Source organism: Hydra vulgaris, chromosome 08, assembly GCF_038396675.1.
Source record: "Hydra vulgaris chromosome 08, alternate assembly HydraT2T_AEP".
NCBI classification, from domain to species: domain Eukaryota; kingdom Metazoa; phylum Cnidaria; class Hydrozoa; order Anthoathecata; family Hydridae; genus Hydra; species Hydra vulgaris.
Window position 1 is genome coordinate 34,737,501 of NC_088927.1, and position 17,560 is coordinate 34,755,060.

Below are 17,560 nucleotides of genomic sequence, written 5' to 3' on the forward strand. Positions count from 1 at the left end.
GAACCCCAATTTTTAATTTCAAAGGAGCTATTGAAGTTTGAAATACTGACTGTTCATTCTTCACACCAGTTATAAAATCAGTATCATCAAACCTTTGATTATAAATACTTTGTGAAGATGCACCATCCATGCCACATTTCAAATGGAATACTCCATGTGTAACTGTTTCATCTAAATTTTGGAGCTGCTCAGAATTTAGTTTCAAAATTCAAAGCAAGGTATGGTTATGCAACCATACCTTTGCTTTGAATTTTGTTCTGCAAACTACACTTCGCAGACGTTTCTGTAATATGCAAACCTTCCGGATAACAATCTGCTTTTAATTTTAGGATTGCTTTTAATGGGGGATAAATGTCAGCATTTTGCATCAGAGATGTGTTTCGAATAATCTAGTATTGTAAATCACTCATATCACATTGAATTTTAAGTGATAAAGCTTGATCTGCAGACATCATAGTTGGCTGATAATTATCAGATTGGTAAGTTTAGCCTGGTAGATCTTTAGAAAACATTTTAATATTCTCTCCCAAATCGGATTTTCCAGGATTTGATTTTGCACGTACAACAGCAGCTTCTGCTAATTCTTCAGTTAAATGAGTTTTAGCCAAACTAAAACAAAAATAAATAACATCATTATTTGATAAACTATTTCCATTATGATAATGTAAAAAATATATACTATGGAAAACTGCCTAAACCACACTAGTGTGGTACTGTGGACATAAATTTTCATCAACAAAAAACTGTGTTTGATGACCTCTTTACATTATTATAATAGAAAATAGACTTCTAGAACAGGATTGAGTATTTTTATTGTGGCAAGAGCTCCTCTTACCTCTTATTTTATATTAGAGTTTTCCTACTCCACCACAACTAAGGTGTCTCACCTGCCCTGTTATATATATATATATATATATATATATATATATATATATATATATATATATATATATATATATATATATATATATATATATATATATATATATAAACATACATATATATATATATATATATATATATATATATATATATATATATATATATATTTATATATATATATATATTTATATATATATATATATATATATATATATATATATATATATATATATATATATATATATATATATATATATATATATATATATATATATATATATATATATATATATATATTAAAACTTATGTTTTTAATCAGTGGCTTTTAAAAACAAAAATCTTTTAAAATTATGATTATGCTTTGCATATTTAACTCTAAATTTATAAATAAAAAGTCAAATTTTTTCTGAGAGTTCTACATCAGACAGATCTTCATTGGTTAGCAATTTATTTTTTGCTTAAATTTCTAAAACGGCTTGCAAATTCTCATGATTAACACCAACTTCTTGAATTATGTTTAAAAGTTCTAATCTTTTCATATTTAATCAACAACAAAGAAAAAACACCTGTATAATCTTCTAGATGCACTCTTTGCAATAAATATTTAATGAAAACAAAGCTATAAACTTTCTTTACAGAAAATGACTCTATGTCGAGCTTAAATACAGTTAACATCTGTTTAAAGTAAAAAGATTGCACAAAGTTCACTTTCTGTTAAAAAAAAAAATCGGAAAAAGGTTTCGACCACTTTTTCGCAATATTTTTTACCTCCTTTATACATGTTTATATTTTTAATGTTTTTCATCGCCATGATGGCCATTACAATTTAGGTAACTAATTATGGTTATATATAAATATTTTAATAAGTATATATTTTTCAGTCAATGTATGTGCATCTTAAAAACTGTCTCAAAAATTTTATATTTAAAAAAATATATATACTTATTAAAATATTTAACTGAATTTAAATAAATTTCAATGATGACGACAATAAAAACCGGTTTGTGTAGTTAAAAATCAATTTTCAATGGCAGGGTGATCTTTTTTCAAAAGATATGCAAATAATATTTCATTTCATGCTTTTTAGTTAAAAGTTCATCAAACTACAGTACAGGAGCATGGAGTTGAAAAACAGTCATAACCCTAATATATATATATATAACTACAAATACATGTTTATGATAAAAAATTAAAAACTTCTAAAAAATTATTTTATTTTGTGTTTTTACTACTTTTGTTTATATTTCATTAATTACAAATATTTATAGTTAAGTGTATGTTTAGATATCTAAAGTTAATGTATCTGAATTCATGTTTGTATTTCACCTAATAAAAGATCAGCACATAAGTGCTCTTAGACAAATTTAACAATCATTTTTTATGTAATAGCCATCACGATCCAAAAAAGTGGATCTTTTCTTAAAAAAATAAAACTATTTAACATAAAAAATAATGAATATAAACATTTCCCAATAATACTGTTATCTAGAATAATGATACCAAGCAATAGTAAGATCAGACTTATCCCAAATCTGATAAAAGCTAGACAGCATTAAAACTTGAATTTATACTTTCAGTTTAAACTGCAATAATCACAAAAATGATAAATAAATAAATTTTTGTTACTCTTTTTAATTGAGAAAAACTAACAAATAACAATAATTCGACTTGAAAAATTATTCACAAATTATATTATATGGTCCCTCTTCGGTTTACCTAATTAGTTTATTTATATTGATTAAGGATTTTTTATTTTATATAGTATAGAAGTGCTGTCATCTTATGCAACTTAACTCAGTTAAAACAGGATCATTCAGCTGTTCAATAGATGGTATTTTATAACTTGTTGAATTGACTTTTGGAGCAAAAATTTTTATTTGCCTTAAATGCGTATCTCTTCCATTTTGATGGTTTCCTAAAACTGCGATTTGAATCATAAATGTCTTAAGAGTGTTTCCATTGTTATCCAATTCGACATTTATCCACCCACAAGGCTCGTCTAGTTCTAAAAGCTCTTTCTGTTTCAAGTCATGTTTATCATTTCCAACACGAATAGAAATTTTATTTGGAGTGTAGCTTTCATCTGACTTATAATCAGTGTATATTGATACAAACCTTACTGCTTGTTTCCATGGAAACTGAATGTTTATGAGGTGTGGTTGAGGTCCGTCTGATTGAAAATAAGTTGTTAATTTATTATCACGTAGTTCAGATACACCAAAACCTGGTTTACATGAAGATAAAGACCACACAGCATTTTCGCCAATCTCTCTAACTTGATCCTGGAGATCATCAGAAAAGATTGAACTAATCGGAATTGTATTTTTTTTAGAATCGTCAGCCATTAAATCTAAAAATGAATAAGTAAATATAGCAATATGAAACGATATTTAAGTAAATACCAATAAACTTTAAAAATCAATAATTTAAAATAAAAATCACTTAACTTATATATAAGTGCTAATAATAAAAAATCCTTATAAATGAAAAATCAATGTGATTTCATACATACATATATACATACATACAACTTATATTGTGCATTTAAATAATCTGGCATCATACTGAAATTTTTTTGAAATCTTTTATTGAACATTTTTCCCAGGCCCTAATGATTTAGGGACCCTCTAAATAATTGCTAAATTTTTGCTAAATTTCAAAAAGTCTATACATTTACAAATTGATTGTACAGATGACACTTAAATTTTGGACTGAACAATTTAATTTTGACCCAAGGCCCTTGGAACAATCAGCTTGGAACAACCCTGTTTAAAATTATTCATGAAAATCACAAGCAAAGAACAAACAAATGAAAAAATTAATGTAACACATAACAAAAAGTTTAATTATGTATGAATTAAATAAAAATTCAAGAGATAAAGCAAAAAAACTAGATAGTATGTAATAGTTATATATTTAAATATGAGAGTGTTAATATTTGGAATAACTTGCTGTCTGACATCATTAATGCCTAAAACATCAAGAGCTTTAAAATTAAAATTAACTCTATCAACTTCAAAAGATACTGTTCATGCTAACTAATTTTGTGTGTGAGTTAATATTTGGAATAACTTGCTGTCTGACGCCGTTAATGCCTAAAACATCAAGGGCTTCAAAATAAAATTTAACTCTATCAACTTCAAAAAATTTTGTTCATGCTGACTAATTTTTGTTTTATAATTGTGGTGTTATATAAATTTTTTTTTTTTTGTTATTTATCACTAAATAATTGCTAATATGGTATGGAAAGTAAAAGATTAAGAAAGACACAGAATTGTAAAAAAATCGTTAATATGCTATGGAAATAATCGCTAATATGCTATGGAAAGTAAAAGATTAAGAAAGACACAGAATTGCAAAAAAAGGAGTTGACCTTCTCTACTGTAGTGTGAATAAAATTAAAAAATTTAAAACAAATAAAAAAGAATTTAAACAACACTTACTTACTGTGTCTTATTTTAATTGTTTAAGTACCTTTAGATTAGAATGAACAAGCATTAAGTATTTAAAAATTACTAAAAATTCTCTTATGAAAAAATTCTCTCATGCAATAAAAAGAAGCTATTCAAACATCTGTATAAATCAGTTTCCGTTTTGCAATATATTCAATTTATTTTTAAAAATATATTTAAAGCGAGACACATCTATATTGAGTAAATAGGGCTTTGTGGTTTCGACTTCATAGACTTACACTCTTAGACTTATATCAAGAAGATTATTGGTTGAAGTTTAAAATAAAAGCAATCCTGGTAATAGTATTTCAACTCAATTTAAAGCAACATTTAAACAAATAGTAACAGCACTGTTTATTAAAAATTTCTTTCAAAATACTCACTGCAACAAAATGGCTGATTTTGGTTACCCAGGAAAATAGCTGAATTACCGGTAATATATATATATATATATATATATATATATATATATATATATATATATATATATATATATATATATATATATATATATATATGTATATACATTTAATATATATATATATATATATATATATATATATATATATATATATATATATATATATATATATATATATATATATATATGTATATACATTTATATATATATATATATATATATATATATATATATAATATATATATATATATATATATATATATATATATATATATGTATATACATATATATACATATATATATATATATATATATATATATATATATATATACATATATATATATATATATATATATATATATATATATATATATATATATATATATATTTATTTAACAAAATATATTTAAAAGCTAAGCTTTAAACAAAAAAAGTTTTATTCAAAGATGCAATTGATAGAGGCAAAATCAGGAAAAACTTAAAGGCTTAGTTAAATATAATAAATATTTATTTATATATGTGTAATAAAAAACTGTCTTTTTGTTTTTCCCAATTTTGCCTCTATCAATTATATCTTTGAATAAAACTTTTTTGTTTAAGCTTAGCTTTTAAATATTTTTATTGTCTTCAGCAAAATTTTAAATTTATAATTAATTTTCTAAAATAGAGTTCTAATGGTCCTATACTGCCATTTTATTCTAGCACAAGTCTCATTTTGATGTAGAAGTAACAATGAGTGTACATTCACCCATTACATAAAAATGGTTTTACAATTACTAATAGAGCAATATTAGTTTAAATATTGTTGAAATAGTATATTGTTATTACCTTATAACAAGGTAATAACAATATATTGTTATTACCTTATAATAAGGTAATATTAATATATTGTTATTACCTTATAACAAGGTAATAACAATATACTACTCCAATACTAATTCAAAAAATAATAAGGTTTAATATTTTCTATACTTTCTTTTCACTATTTTTTATTTCGCCATTTTTTAAACAATGTTACTATCTTTATTGTCTCAAAATAAACTTACTGAATACACTGATAGTACATATTATCATTTTTAAATCTTGCTTAAATGCATTCCTTAAATTAAGTTAGGTGCTCAACAGGAATGGGTGTTCTCTTCCCTGGGCAGCTCATACTACTATAATGTACCAAAGCAGATTAACTGTTTTTTCATGTTGTTTTTAAACACACAAAAATACCGTTTATTTTGAGTGTTTATGACTGTACTGAGAAACTGAAAATGCTTAATTTTAATTGAAAAAAATGTTCCAAGTTTTTTTAATAATTGTAACTTGGTAAATATACTTACAATTTAATACTTAAAATATTTTAAAAAATAAATAGAAATAAATATTAGATAATATATAACTATAAAGAATCTAAATTCATTCATATCTGAATTCTTTATTCATTATCATAAAACTTGTTCTGAAATTTATGAGAAAAATTTATGTTTAAAAGAAATCCCAAAAAATACTCAAATATTAGTCATGCATTTACTTTAAACTTGCTAATTTACAAATATCAAATTATTTGCTTACAATTTAAGACATTAAATAATATTTTTATTATTGTTGTTTTTTTGATTCCATGTGTTTTTAAAATTAAATTAAAACAAAAAACCGCTTAGTTTTGCTATTTGCGCTGCTCCTCGTTGGTGTAATTGCAGTAACACAAATTATTACTGAGCACTATGCATACTACCATATAGTACAGGCAGTACATAAAATTACCTTGAACAAATTGCAACAAAAGGTTTTTCTACGGCATAATAACTACCAAGTAGTTCTATGTGACATATAAAAAGTCCTAAGAGTTTCTGTTTGGGGAAAGTCATTAAATTTTAAAAAATGACACACAATTTTTATGGTTACGTTAACAATGTGTCTGGCTTTGCTTTCTTTTAATCCTCTTTAACTCTTCAGTTCTAATTAGTTATATTTTTTATAAGTTAAACAAAGTATTAGCCATTAAATAATAAAAATAAAGAATAATTTCAATAGTTTTATATACAAATAATTTATAGATTATCTTCAACTTACAGCAAGCAAGGTACCTACTGTATAAAGTTACAAAGATCTTGGTCATTTAAAAGTTAAGAGTTTTTTGAAACATAAATATACAGTGTGAAAAACTTTTCCTGTTAAATTTCAGATATGGACTTCTTAAAATGTGCAATACGCAAAGAACCCATTGATGAAGAAAATAAACTGACAGTAACTTTAAGTGGCAAGGGTAGCTCCAGGATTAACTTATCTAGTGAAAAAAGGGGTGATAACGTTCACACACAGCCTGGTATAAAGGTGCACACAGATTGTCGATAAATATACTGCAATCCCCATCAAATTCTCAAAGTCACAAGGCAAAAAGATGAAGAGCACGTTAAATACCAGAAAAGGCATTCACTTATATTGTCTGAAAAAATTTTTGACTTTAAAACACATTGTCTGTTTTGTGGACATAGAGCCTTTCTAGGGATCAGTGATAAAAAAGGTAAAAAGTATACTGTGCTGCAGGTAAAGACAATCGAATTCAAAGAAACAGTTCTGACAACTTGTCAAGAACGTGGTGATACATGGGGTGATTTAGTGCAAAGACGAATTATTCATGTTCATGAGCTTCATGCTACTGATGTTGTTTACCATCAAGCTTGTAGTGTCAACTTTCGTACAATGAAGCAAATACCAGCTGCTCAACAGAAAACAGATGACACCCCGAAAAAGCAAATTAAGTTGGGTCGACCAAAAGATGAAGAAAGAATGAATGGCTTCTAAGAAGCTCCAAGCTACTTAGTGGAAAATGATGAGCAGATCACTATAAATGATCTTATCGACCTCATGAAGAACAAACTGCAATCAATTGGTTTCACACAAGAACCATACAGCAATCCCTATATGAAAGTAAAGCTAGAGGAACATTTTGGCAGAATTATTTTAACTGAGATTAACGGAAGACCAAACGTGGTGACTTTTAGAACGGCAGCAAGGGCTGTGCTTCAGGGTTACTACATCAATCAACGGATAGATGACACTGAGGATGAGAAGCATAGGCTTGTGCAGGCTGCTGCTAAAATATTGAAAGAGGGCATAAAGGCAGTGCAGATATCTTATGAAAATTATCCATCATGTGATGACATGATGAATTAGAAGAAATGGGCATTTGCTTCTTACCAGAAACAGTCAGGCTATTATTTGAAATACTTTTTGTTGGGAAAAAAATTGATGTGAAGATTGCTTCCATTGGACAAGCTATAATGCAAGCCACAAGACCGAGGTTTCTGTTACCACTAATCCAGTTTGGCCGAAGTAGAGCTTTATCACCTCGCGGTTTCTAATTGACTCTGCATCATCATAAATTTTGTTGCTCCTATCAAGAAGTACTTAAATTTCAAAAAAGTACGGCTTATTCACAAGGGACAGAAATCGCCAACTATACAACCCAGTTTGTCCAGTATGCAGCTGACTATGTAGACCACAACATTGCTACTTTGGATGGAGGCAATGCATTTCATGGTATGGGCATGATTGCTATGATTACACCTGGGACTCAAGCATGCAGACAAATTCCTAGGACGAAAGTGAGTGCTATTGATATATCTAGGATTGGAAGGGTGCCAATCAGTTACCACAATGAAGACAGATGTGCAATACCAGCGGTAACATTTAAAACTCTTTAAAAAATTAATACTCAGGGCATAACTGCCGATATAGATATCCTGTGGAAGACTTCGAATATGCTTGGATCAGCACGGCCAGCATGGTCCGCAATGATGCAGTTTATTCATCAAGGCGTTCACACAGGAAAGTCATCAATTATGTTTCTGCCAATGATAGACATGAACCCAAGTGACACAACATGCATTTACTTTATTCTGAAATTTCTTAATCAACATGCAAAACGCCATGATGTGTTACCAATTATTACATTTGACCAGCCACTCTGGTGGAAAGGTTTGATGATAATTACAGCGGAACCTCCAGAAAGTGTTGCATTTAGACAGCTTTCATATTGAATGAGTTTTCTTGGATGCATGGGACACTTGATGGCTTCATCTGGGCTACAAGAAGTTTTTGAGTTGATATATGCACCGAATGCAGTAGTCCACATGTTGTCTGGAAAAGCCATTGCTTGTGCAGTTCGAGGTCATTTTATTGTCGATGCTGTACTGAATGCTATGCTCTTGTCTCAAGCATTTAATGTTCCTCTACCACATGTTATGGTAAATAATACAATGGATTCCAAACATCGGCATGCTATATAGGGCAAAACCATTTTTAAATTTAAGTTGTTTAAAACTCTTATATTTCTCCTTTATTCATTCCTATCTTAATTACGCTAGCATTGCATGGTGTAGTACCAATAAAAATAAATTGAAAAAACTCTTTAATATGCAAAAACATGCTATCAGAATTATATCCAATAAAAGCCGCTATACACTCTCTCGACCCTTATTTATTAACTTAAATATACTAAATATCTACCAAATAAGTATTTATCATCTCCTAATTTTTATGTTCAAAATTAATAAAAGTATCATTCCAAAAATATTTAACCCGTTATTCAAAATAAAGGAAAACAAATATCTAACTAGATATTCAAATAACAGATATATACAGCCCAAAAGTTATTATGTAGCAACTGATTTTTCAATTTCAATAAGAGGACCAAAGGCATGGAATAAAATACTTTCAACTGAACTTAAAACTTTAACAATGCTTAATGAGTTTAAGACAAAACTAAGACAGCTATTAATAAAGAATGATTTACCACAAAACTATTTCTGAAATTACATTATGATTTATCTATTAAATACATGAAAAGTATATTAATTTTAGAAAAAGACTGAGTTAAATTTATTTATATCCTAATATATATATTTTTATTGTTTTTGTTTTTTGCTAAGCCTATAGCGCTTCTAGCTAATTTTTCACTTTTTTTTTTTTTTTTTAATAATAGATGTTTTATTTATTATTTTACCACTTTTGTACATTTGTTTATTTCATAAATTTAACGAAGTTTCTTATTTTAAAATTAAACTTTATATTTACAGAATTTATAAAGGGGCTTGGTGATAAGACATATTAGTCTTCTTATCGCCCCTGCTATATTTATATTTTGTTAGTAAATTACGGAATGTATATTTTTAAACGTCAAAAAAAAAAAAAAAAAAAAAAATTAAGTAGCCCACACCTGAAACTAACATCAGAGCTGCAAATTCGTTGTGGTAAACATATGAATGGTCAATGACTGCAAATGAAGTCTGCCAGACTGACATTCTAAAGAAAGTAGCAAAATGTCTTGCAAAGCAAGCTGAGACCATGATGACATTTTCTAGAAATGCTGCTCTCTGGGTACAATACATGGATATGGTAGACATTCTTCGAAAATTCATCAAGACAGAGCGAACAGGCAATTAAGCTTTGCATCATAGTGCAATATCAGAAATGCTACCTTATCTGGCAGCATCAGGACATAATCTGTACACCAAATGTGCGCGAATATATGTGCAATGAATGTCAAAATTACAAAAAGAACATCCTGAAATTCAAATGCAGTTTGAAAAGGGAATGCACGTGGTTAGAAGGAGTGATCGCCTTTGGGCTGGTCTATCCTCAGATCTCATAATCGAACAAGTTCTAATGAGAAGTATAAAAATAAGTGGTGGACTTACAAGAGGAAGAGGAATGACAGAACAACAGCGTCTTACTTGACTTTTATCAATGCCTGCATGCGCAGAAATCAACAATGCAATGCAGGAGCTCACTTGTGCAAACAAAACAAGGACATGATAAAAGCTAGACAAAGCCCCACTGTCAACAGTGATGCTGCAAAGGCAGTCGGGAACACGATTCTGAGCTCCATGGATCGAAAAAATGTCACGGAATATACTTTTACAAGGAAAAGCTCAAGTGGTGTTAAATGCTAAGCCCCTGAACACTGATAACCATCAAGTCAACATTGACCCTCAGTTTCGTTTTCAACGACTCATCACTGTGGCAAATGCTGCTGTTGATTTATAATCAGTATTTAAGTATGAGCTCAGCAACTACCCATCATCATTCTTTGATTCTCATCTGATGCTTAGAGAACCACACAAAATAGCTTTGGCTGATGCTATATGAGAGCTTTTGAAACCTGCCAGTACTTCAGAGATACCATTGACAGATGATGTACAGTATGTTTTAGATGATGGGGGACTTATCCAACGAATTCTGTGGTTTTCTCAAGCCACTTACAAGGATGTCTGCTATCAATACACTGAATATGTTCAAAAGAAGTATGGAAAAGCCAACGTTTTGTTTGATGGTTATGAAAGTAAAGAACTAAAAAAAGAAACTGTCAAACATACCATGCATCAGGAGATGCTGATGTCCTCATTGTACAAAAAGCTGTCGAATCAGCTATGACTAAGATGACCATTTTGGTGGGAGATGATACGGGCCTTCTTATCTTGCTATGTTATCATGCAAGTTTGCAGTCTCATGACTTGCTTTTCTGTCCTGAGCCCAAGAAAATCACTAAGAAAGCACATCGCAAATGGAACATCAAAACAGTCAATACAGAACTTGGCCCGGACATATGTGAAAACATTCTCTTTATTCGTGCAATCCTTGGGTGTGATACAACATCTCACATTTATCGTATCGGAAAATTTAATGTATCGGTAAACAAATTCAAGACAAATATTCATTTTCGTGAGCGAGCATCTGTATTTAATTCTCGATTTGCATCTGTCAGTGATATTATATCAGCTGGAGAAAAAGCCTTGGTCATCTTATGAAATGGTTTTCAAAGAGTTTCAACGAAAATCTGGATACTCTACGATAAAAACGATTCTGTGAAAAAGTAGCTACCAACATATCTCACGCTCGAGCTCAAAGTTTGCCACCAACATCAGCAGCAGCCAAGTATCACAGCCTCCGTGTGTACTTGGAAGTACAAGAATGGAAGGCTAGTGAAGAAGCACTCCTTCCTGAAGAGTGGGGATGGAGGAAGAGTGTGAAGGCCTCATTCCTTTTCAGACTGATTCATCATCAGCCCCTGCAGAGCTACTGAGTGTCATACGATGTAATTGCCAAACGTGGACACTGCAGAGGAACAAGTTGTGCTAATGTATCTTAAATGAACTTTGATGATTCAGACGAAGAAGTTAACCTTTGACTTGGTGTTTAAACTAAATAACCTAAATTTATACTATCCATATTACTTTTATAAAAATATCTGCAAGTATTGTTTATGTCATGCTAAAATTTGATTAGTCTGGCTACATTTTAACTAGTATACCATACATTTAAAGTCAGATCCGGAGGAGGGAAAGGAAAATTACCCTCCCCCCTCCTTTACAACATCAAAGACAAAGATAGAAAAACAAAGTTTTTACAAAGCTATATGATAGACAAACATCAGAAAGTTTTAATTTACAAAATAAAGTACATTCAAGCAGGAAAAAAGCTGCGTTTTTATTGACCTTCAAACATATCTAACAACCTGAACATCACTCGCCATATTAGTGTTCCATCGTCCTTGGTAGTGCATATCCATGATTTTAATATATTGATGAATAAGCTCCCCTTGTTCCTCGCTAAAAACTTGATTTTCTGAGAAAAAACTTTTATATTTTCCAGAAATAAAGATGAAAAATAGGGAAGATGGAAAATAGGGAAGGTGACTGTGAAGTTTGATAAACAGCTTTTTAATCAGATCTTCATAGTTTTTAGCTATAACATTACTAGGAAAATTAGATAAAACACCAGCAAATGAATTCCATGCGTCAAACTCATCAGAATTTATTTTTGTTACAAAATTATAACTCTTCAGCAGTGTACGAATTTTAGGGTAATTGAATATTTTTAATTTAAAAATAAAAACCTAATATCGACTTTTATTTTTCCACTTATGATTGCTAGAAATGTAATATTCAGGTACTTAAAACAGACTCTATCTTGATCTAATACCTTCACAAATTGCTTCATTAACCCAAATTTTATATGCAGAAGTGGAAGAATTTTGTGCTAAAATTCTGTGCCACTTTTTTTAAATTCTGTTTTGAGTCAGCTTGGTGAAAACTTGTTTTTTTGGAAAATTTTTTAGAACTTTAGAATTTTTAGAATTTTTAGAATTATTAACATTATTTTTAGTAACTAGAATAGTTCAACTTTGTTACTGTGTGGTTTATGCAGCAGGGTAGCAACCTAGGGGCTACGAGGGGCAGTGCCCCGGGGCCCTCAAACTCAGGGGACCCTTGGATCCTTACCAGAAATTAATATTGATTTCTGGTAAGGATTTGAAAGAAATTCAAAAGTTATGCGTAGGGAATTCCCCTAAATTCTTTCTGTAGGTTGGCAGTGTTGTCAATTTGACGGATAGTGATATGTGCGTCATTCCCTAACGACACTTGTAGCGTGTAACAGTGTGTATCTCTTTCCTTTTATTTTACTTTTAACGTCGTCAGTGAACAGTAAGTACCTACCTACTCGAGCACAATCTAAATTAGATTGTGCTCGAGTAGGTAGGTTGTAGTAGGTACTTTTTTTAAGTATTATGTATTATATTATTTTTAATGCGGGGAAATTAACGCCTTATTATAGCGTGAATGCATTAATAAATTAAAGCCGACAATTATTTTACCGCGTGTTAACGCACTTTAAATTTGTTGTTATTATTATTTTGAAAGTCCGTTGCTCATTGCTTCTGAATACACACAAAATCCTGAGTGACCCAGGCTGGGTCACAGCAGGGGGCGGGATGTTAATCAGTAAGCTACTGTCTGCTTGGGGTGGGCCTCATCAAGCGTTTTAACCGATAAATGCATTTATTTTGAACCTTTGATAGCTGCTGCGCGTCAATTCTAAAACAAATTTGTTTAAAATATTCAAAGTTATTTTAGTTTATGTGATTATTAAATTGTCAAAAGATATGTTATTTCATATATTTATGTTAAGTTTGTTTATAAAAATCTCATTTATATAAACAAAAACATTAATAACTATGGACAAAATAAGCTTTCTAAATAAATATGTGCATAATTATACTTTACATAATCAGAAAAGTTATTATAGTTGTATTATACAAATTGTATATTTCTTCTACTGTTGAAAACGAAAACACTCACGTTTTTGAATGTTTTTGACTGAATAAGAATGTTTTTTATGATAAAGACATTCTCATTCAGTCAAAAACGTTCTAAATTTGCCTGTAGTTATTTTTTTAACAATCAAGCGAATAATTTTAGTAAATTGTTTGCAACTTTTGTCAAAAAACCGTGTAAAGACATAAATTTTTTTTTTTTGCTTGTTTAATTCAAGTGAAACTTTGTTTTTTTAATGAAAATTTATTTGAAACAGAAAATATCTCGTGTGAACAGAAAAAATGGAAAAAAGTACAGAACTCTTAAATGGGAATTTTTATTTTAAAGTATTTCCAGACGGTGGAGTCGATAGAAATAAAGCTATTTGTAACCACTGCAAAGCTGAATTTTCTTATTATCGTAGTGCTTCAAGTTTGAAGTATCACTTAAAAGCAGCACACACTCTTGATGCTAGCAAACCACCAAATCGTGCGATTAGTCGCGATTAAAAATTTTAATCATTGCCCAGCACTAATTATATTATATTATTATATTATATATTGTATAAACAATACAATATTAGATTATCTAATATTGTATTGTTTAAATAAGTTAGAAAACTAAAACTATGGATAAAAAGAAGAAATCCAGTGGTGCATTTAAACGCAAACAACGCCAAGAAAGAGAAGATAGTAAACAAAAATTGCCCAAAATTGAGAAGTTTTTTAGTCGGCCTTCTGCAAGTGACCAAAATATTACAATTGGTAGTGACTCAAATAATGTGGTAACTTCAGTGTTGGTTGAGAAGCCAACTGAAGAAGATTCGACAATTATTGCAGTAGGAGATACCTCCGCCGCCAATCATGTGAACGTGGATGATGTTTGCATGATACACATAAGAGCGGAGGATTTGGAGGAACCACAGACCTCTACATTTTTTGAAAATGTGAAAAAAATACAGCCATTTGGACCTTTTCCAACTGACATCAACCAGAACAATAGGTATTTTTCAAAATCGTACTACGTTTTGTGTTCTAAATATGGGTCAGTTAATCGTTTTTGGTTATGTTATTCCTAAATACTAGACGCTGCCTATTGTCAACCTTGCTGATTATTTTCTTCACAAAGGAATAAGTTTGGTGTACGGGAGTTCGAGATTGGAAGCATTTATCAGAAAGAATTAAACAACACAGTTGTTCGACTGGACATTCGCATGTGCTGAGTGTGAATTTTGGAAAAAAAACGATACTATTACTATTGACAAGAAACTTAAAAATGAAATTCGCAAGAAAGCATTATTTTGGAAAATGGTTCTTCAAAGGTTATTCGATATCATACTTACCCTAGCAAAGAGTTCTTTTGCTATGAGAGGACATCAAGAAGACTTAAGTCAGGAAGGATACCACGGAAATTTTCTATCCTTTGTAGAGCTTGTCGCCCGATATGATCACATTTTGCGGCAAGTGTGATAAGTGGTGTGTATAATGGTGTACAAAAACATATTAAGGATATCCAGTCTAACGCAAAGTACGTACATTGTGTCACTCATAACTTAAATTTAGTGATAAATGATGCCGTTAGAGGTTGTCTGGAAATACAGATTTTTTTTGCAACGTTGCAAGATTTGTATAACTTTTTCGGTAACAGCATCAAACGTTGGGAGCTACTGTCAAAATCGGCGAATCGGACACCACTCTAATAAAAACTAAATCCGATTAGAAGGTCCAGTAGGGTCAATACGATATCTGTAATAAAACTTCATTATTTTCATATTATTAAAGCATTATCAGAAATAGTTCTAAAGAGTCCTAATAAAGAGCGTAGTGAAGCAGAGAGTATTAAAACAAAAATGATAAATTTCGAGTTCGTGTTGCTTTGCAAATTCATATACAGTGTATAGAACGACATCAATTATGCATCCAAAACTTTGCAAAATTGCGACATCAATTTGGGCGAGGCGAGTAAAGTTTTAGCAGAGACCAAAGCAAAGCTGCAAATTTATAGAAATGATTTCGAATTATTCAAGTGCAAAGTCAGTGAAACTGTAAGAAAATATCGATACCCATTTTCAAGAAAAAAGGCATAGAAAAATTAAAAAACATTTTGATGAATTAGCTGCTGATCACCGATTTTTAAACCAAGAAAAAATATTTAAAATTAAAAAAGATTTTCAATAATATACCAGACACAGTAATATCTCAATTAGATACACGTTTTATTGGTATTAGTGCAGTCTGTCATTCGATTTTCTAACATCAATATTTTTATTACATGTTGATGAAGCAACTTTATTACAAAAGTGTGACAAATTCCAAAGAAAATATTCAGATATAAAAGGCCCTAGTTTTTCACTTCAATTTATTAATATTTACCATCTAGTTTTACCTCAACTAACTCAAGCATGGACTTTTCACCAATTACGTAAAGAAATAATGAGCAATATGGAGTACTAGAATCAGTGCCGGCTTAGGCACAGGCAAGATAGGCAGCTGCCTCGGGCGGCACTTTTCTTGGGTGGCATTTTGAGTTTTGATTATATATTTTCTGACATCCATAGATAAAAATGGTTGGACATAAAAGAAAGAAGTCTGGTGATTTCTACAGAAAGCAAAAAGAAAAACGAAGAGAAGAGGATGAACAAATGTCTGAATCTTGAAGCAATTTTTTTAATAACACCAAAAGCAAGCCAACAACAACTATGAGAGATCCTTGTGGTGTTAGTGTTTGTAATGAAATCCATGAAATTTAAGATGCAACAACAAGTTCAAACTTGGAAGTGAAAAATGAGCTGAAATGTGAAAAATCTAAACTGGGAGATGAAGCAAATTTATCTTCGACTTCTCAGAGTTTTCAAACTTTACCAACTACAAACCTGACAGATCCTGCCAATTACCCTGACCAAATTCCAGATAATCTTCGAGTGACTCTTGTTAAAAATGGTCCATCAGCACCTAATCCATCTTTTCTATTTCCTGTCAATGCCAACAATAGAAGATTTAATCCATCATGCAAGCAAAAAGTACTCAAGAATAGTGAAGTTGTTAAAAATTCCTGCCTTATATACTCTAAAAGAAAAGATGTTGTGTTTTGTTTCTCATGTAAGTTGTTTGGTGACATGGACATACATTTGAAGTTAATCGGTTTTGGAGACTGAAAAAATTGGCACAGACAGCTGAAGAAACATCTGTTCATTGAGCAAATGGATGGAATTAGCAAACCGACTAGATACCAAAAAACAATTGATGCATCACAACAACGACTTCTCAGTGCAGAGATACAGCGTTGGCAGTTAGTTCTGGAAAGATTATTTGCAATAGTGAAATTTTTAGGAGAGCAATGTCTTGCGTTTCGTAGAAGTTCTGATGTTTTACATGAGAAAAGTAATGGAAACTTCCTAAAACTAGTTGAACTGCTAGCACAGTTTGATGCAGTTATGGCAGATCATGTTCACCGAATAAAGAATGAGGAGATTAACACCCTTTACTTGGGGAAAAATATACAAAATGAACTCATTCAAATAATTGCATAACAATTTCGTGAAGTAATTTTGTCAAAATTGAAAATGGCAAAATATTTTTCCATTATAGTGGATTGTACCTAAGATGTGAGTAAAGTGGAACAAATGTCAATTGTGCTATGCTTTGTTCAGATGGAAAATGCTGAAGTTAAAGTCTGTGAACATTTCATCGATTTCATACCTGTAGAGCAGACAACT

At 30.2% G+C, this 17,560-nt stretch overlaps 1 protein-coding gene across 2 annotated transcripts; it reads right to left on the reverse strand.

Annotated features, from left to right (window-relative positions):
- Window positions 1–2,494: 2,494 nt before the first annotated feature.
- On the reverse strand, window positions 2,495–6,439 carry LOC105847501 (anaphase-promoting complex subunit 10). 2 transcript variants are annotated; one of them, XM_065803521.1, is made up of 2 exons: window positions 6,320–6,439; window positions 2,495–3,232 (listed from the first exon to the last, which is right to left on the reverse strand). In XM_065803521.1, exon 2 carries the CDS (start codon window positions 3,225–3,227, stop codon window positions 2,658–2,660), a length of 570 nt encoding a protein of 189 aa, XP_065659593.1. In that variant the 5' UTR covers window positions 3,228–3,232; window positions 6,320–6,439; the 3' UTR covers window positions 2,495–2,657. The 2 variants fall into 2 exon arrangements, with proteins under 2 accessions (XP_065659593.1, XP_065659592.1); XM_065803520.1 differs by lacking the exon at window positions 6,320–6,439 and adding an exon at window positions 5,803–5,900.
- Window positions 6,440–17,560: the final 11,121 nt, after the last annotated feature.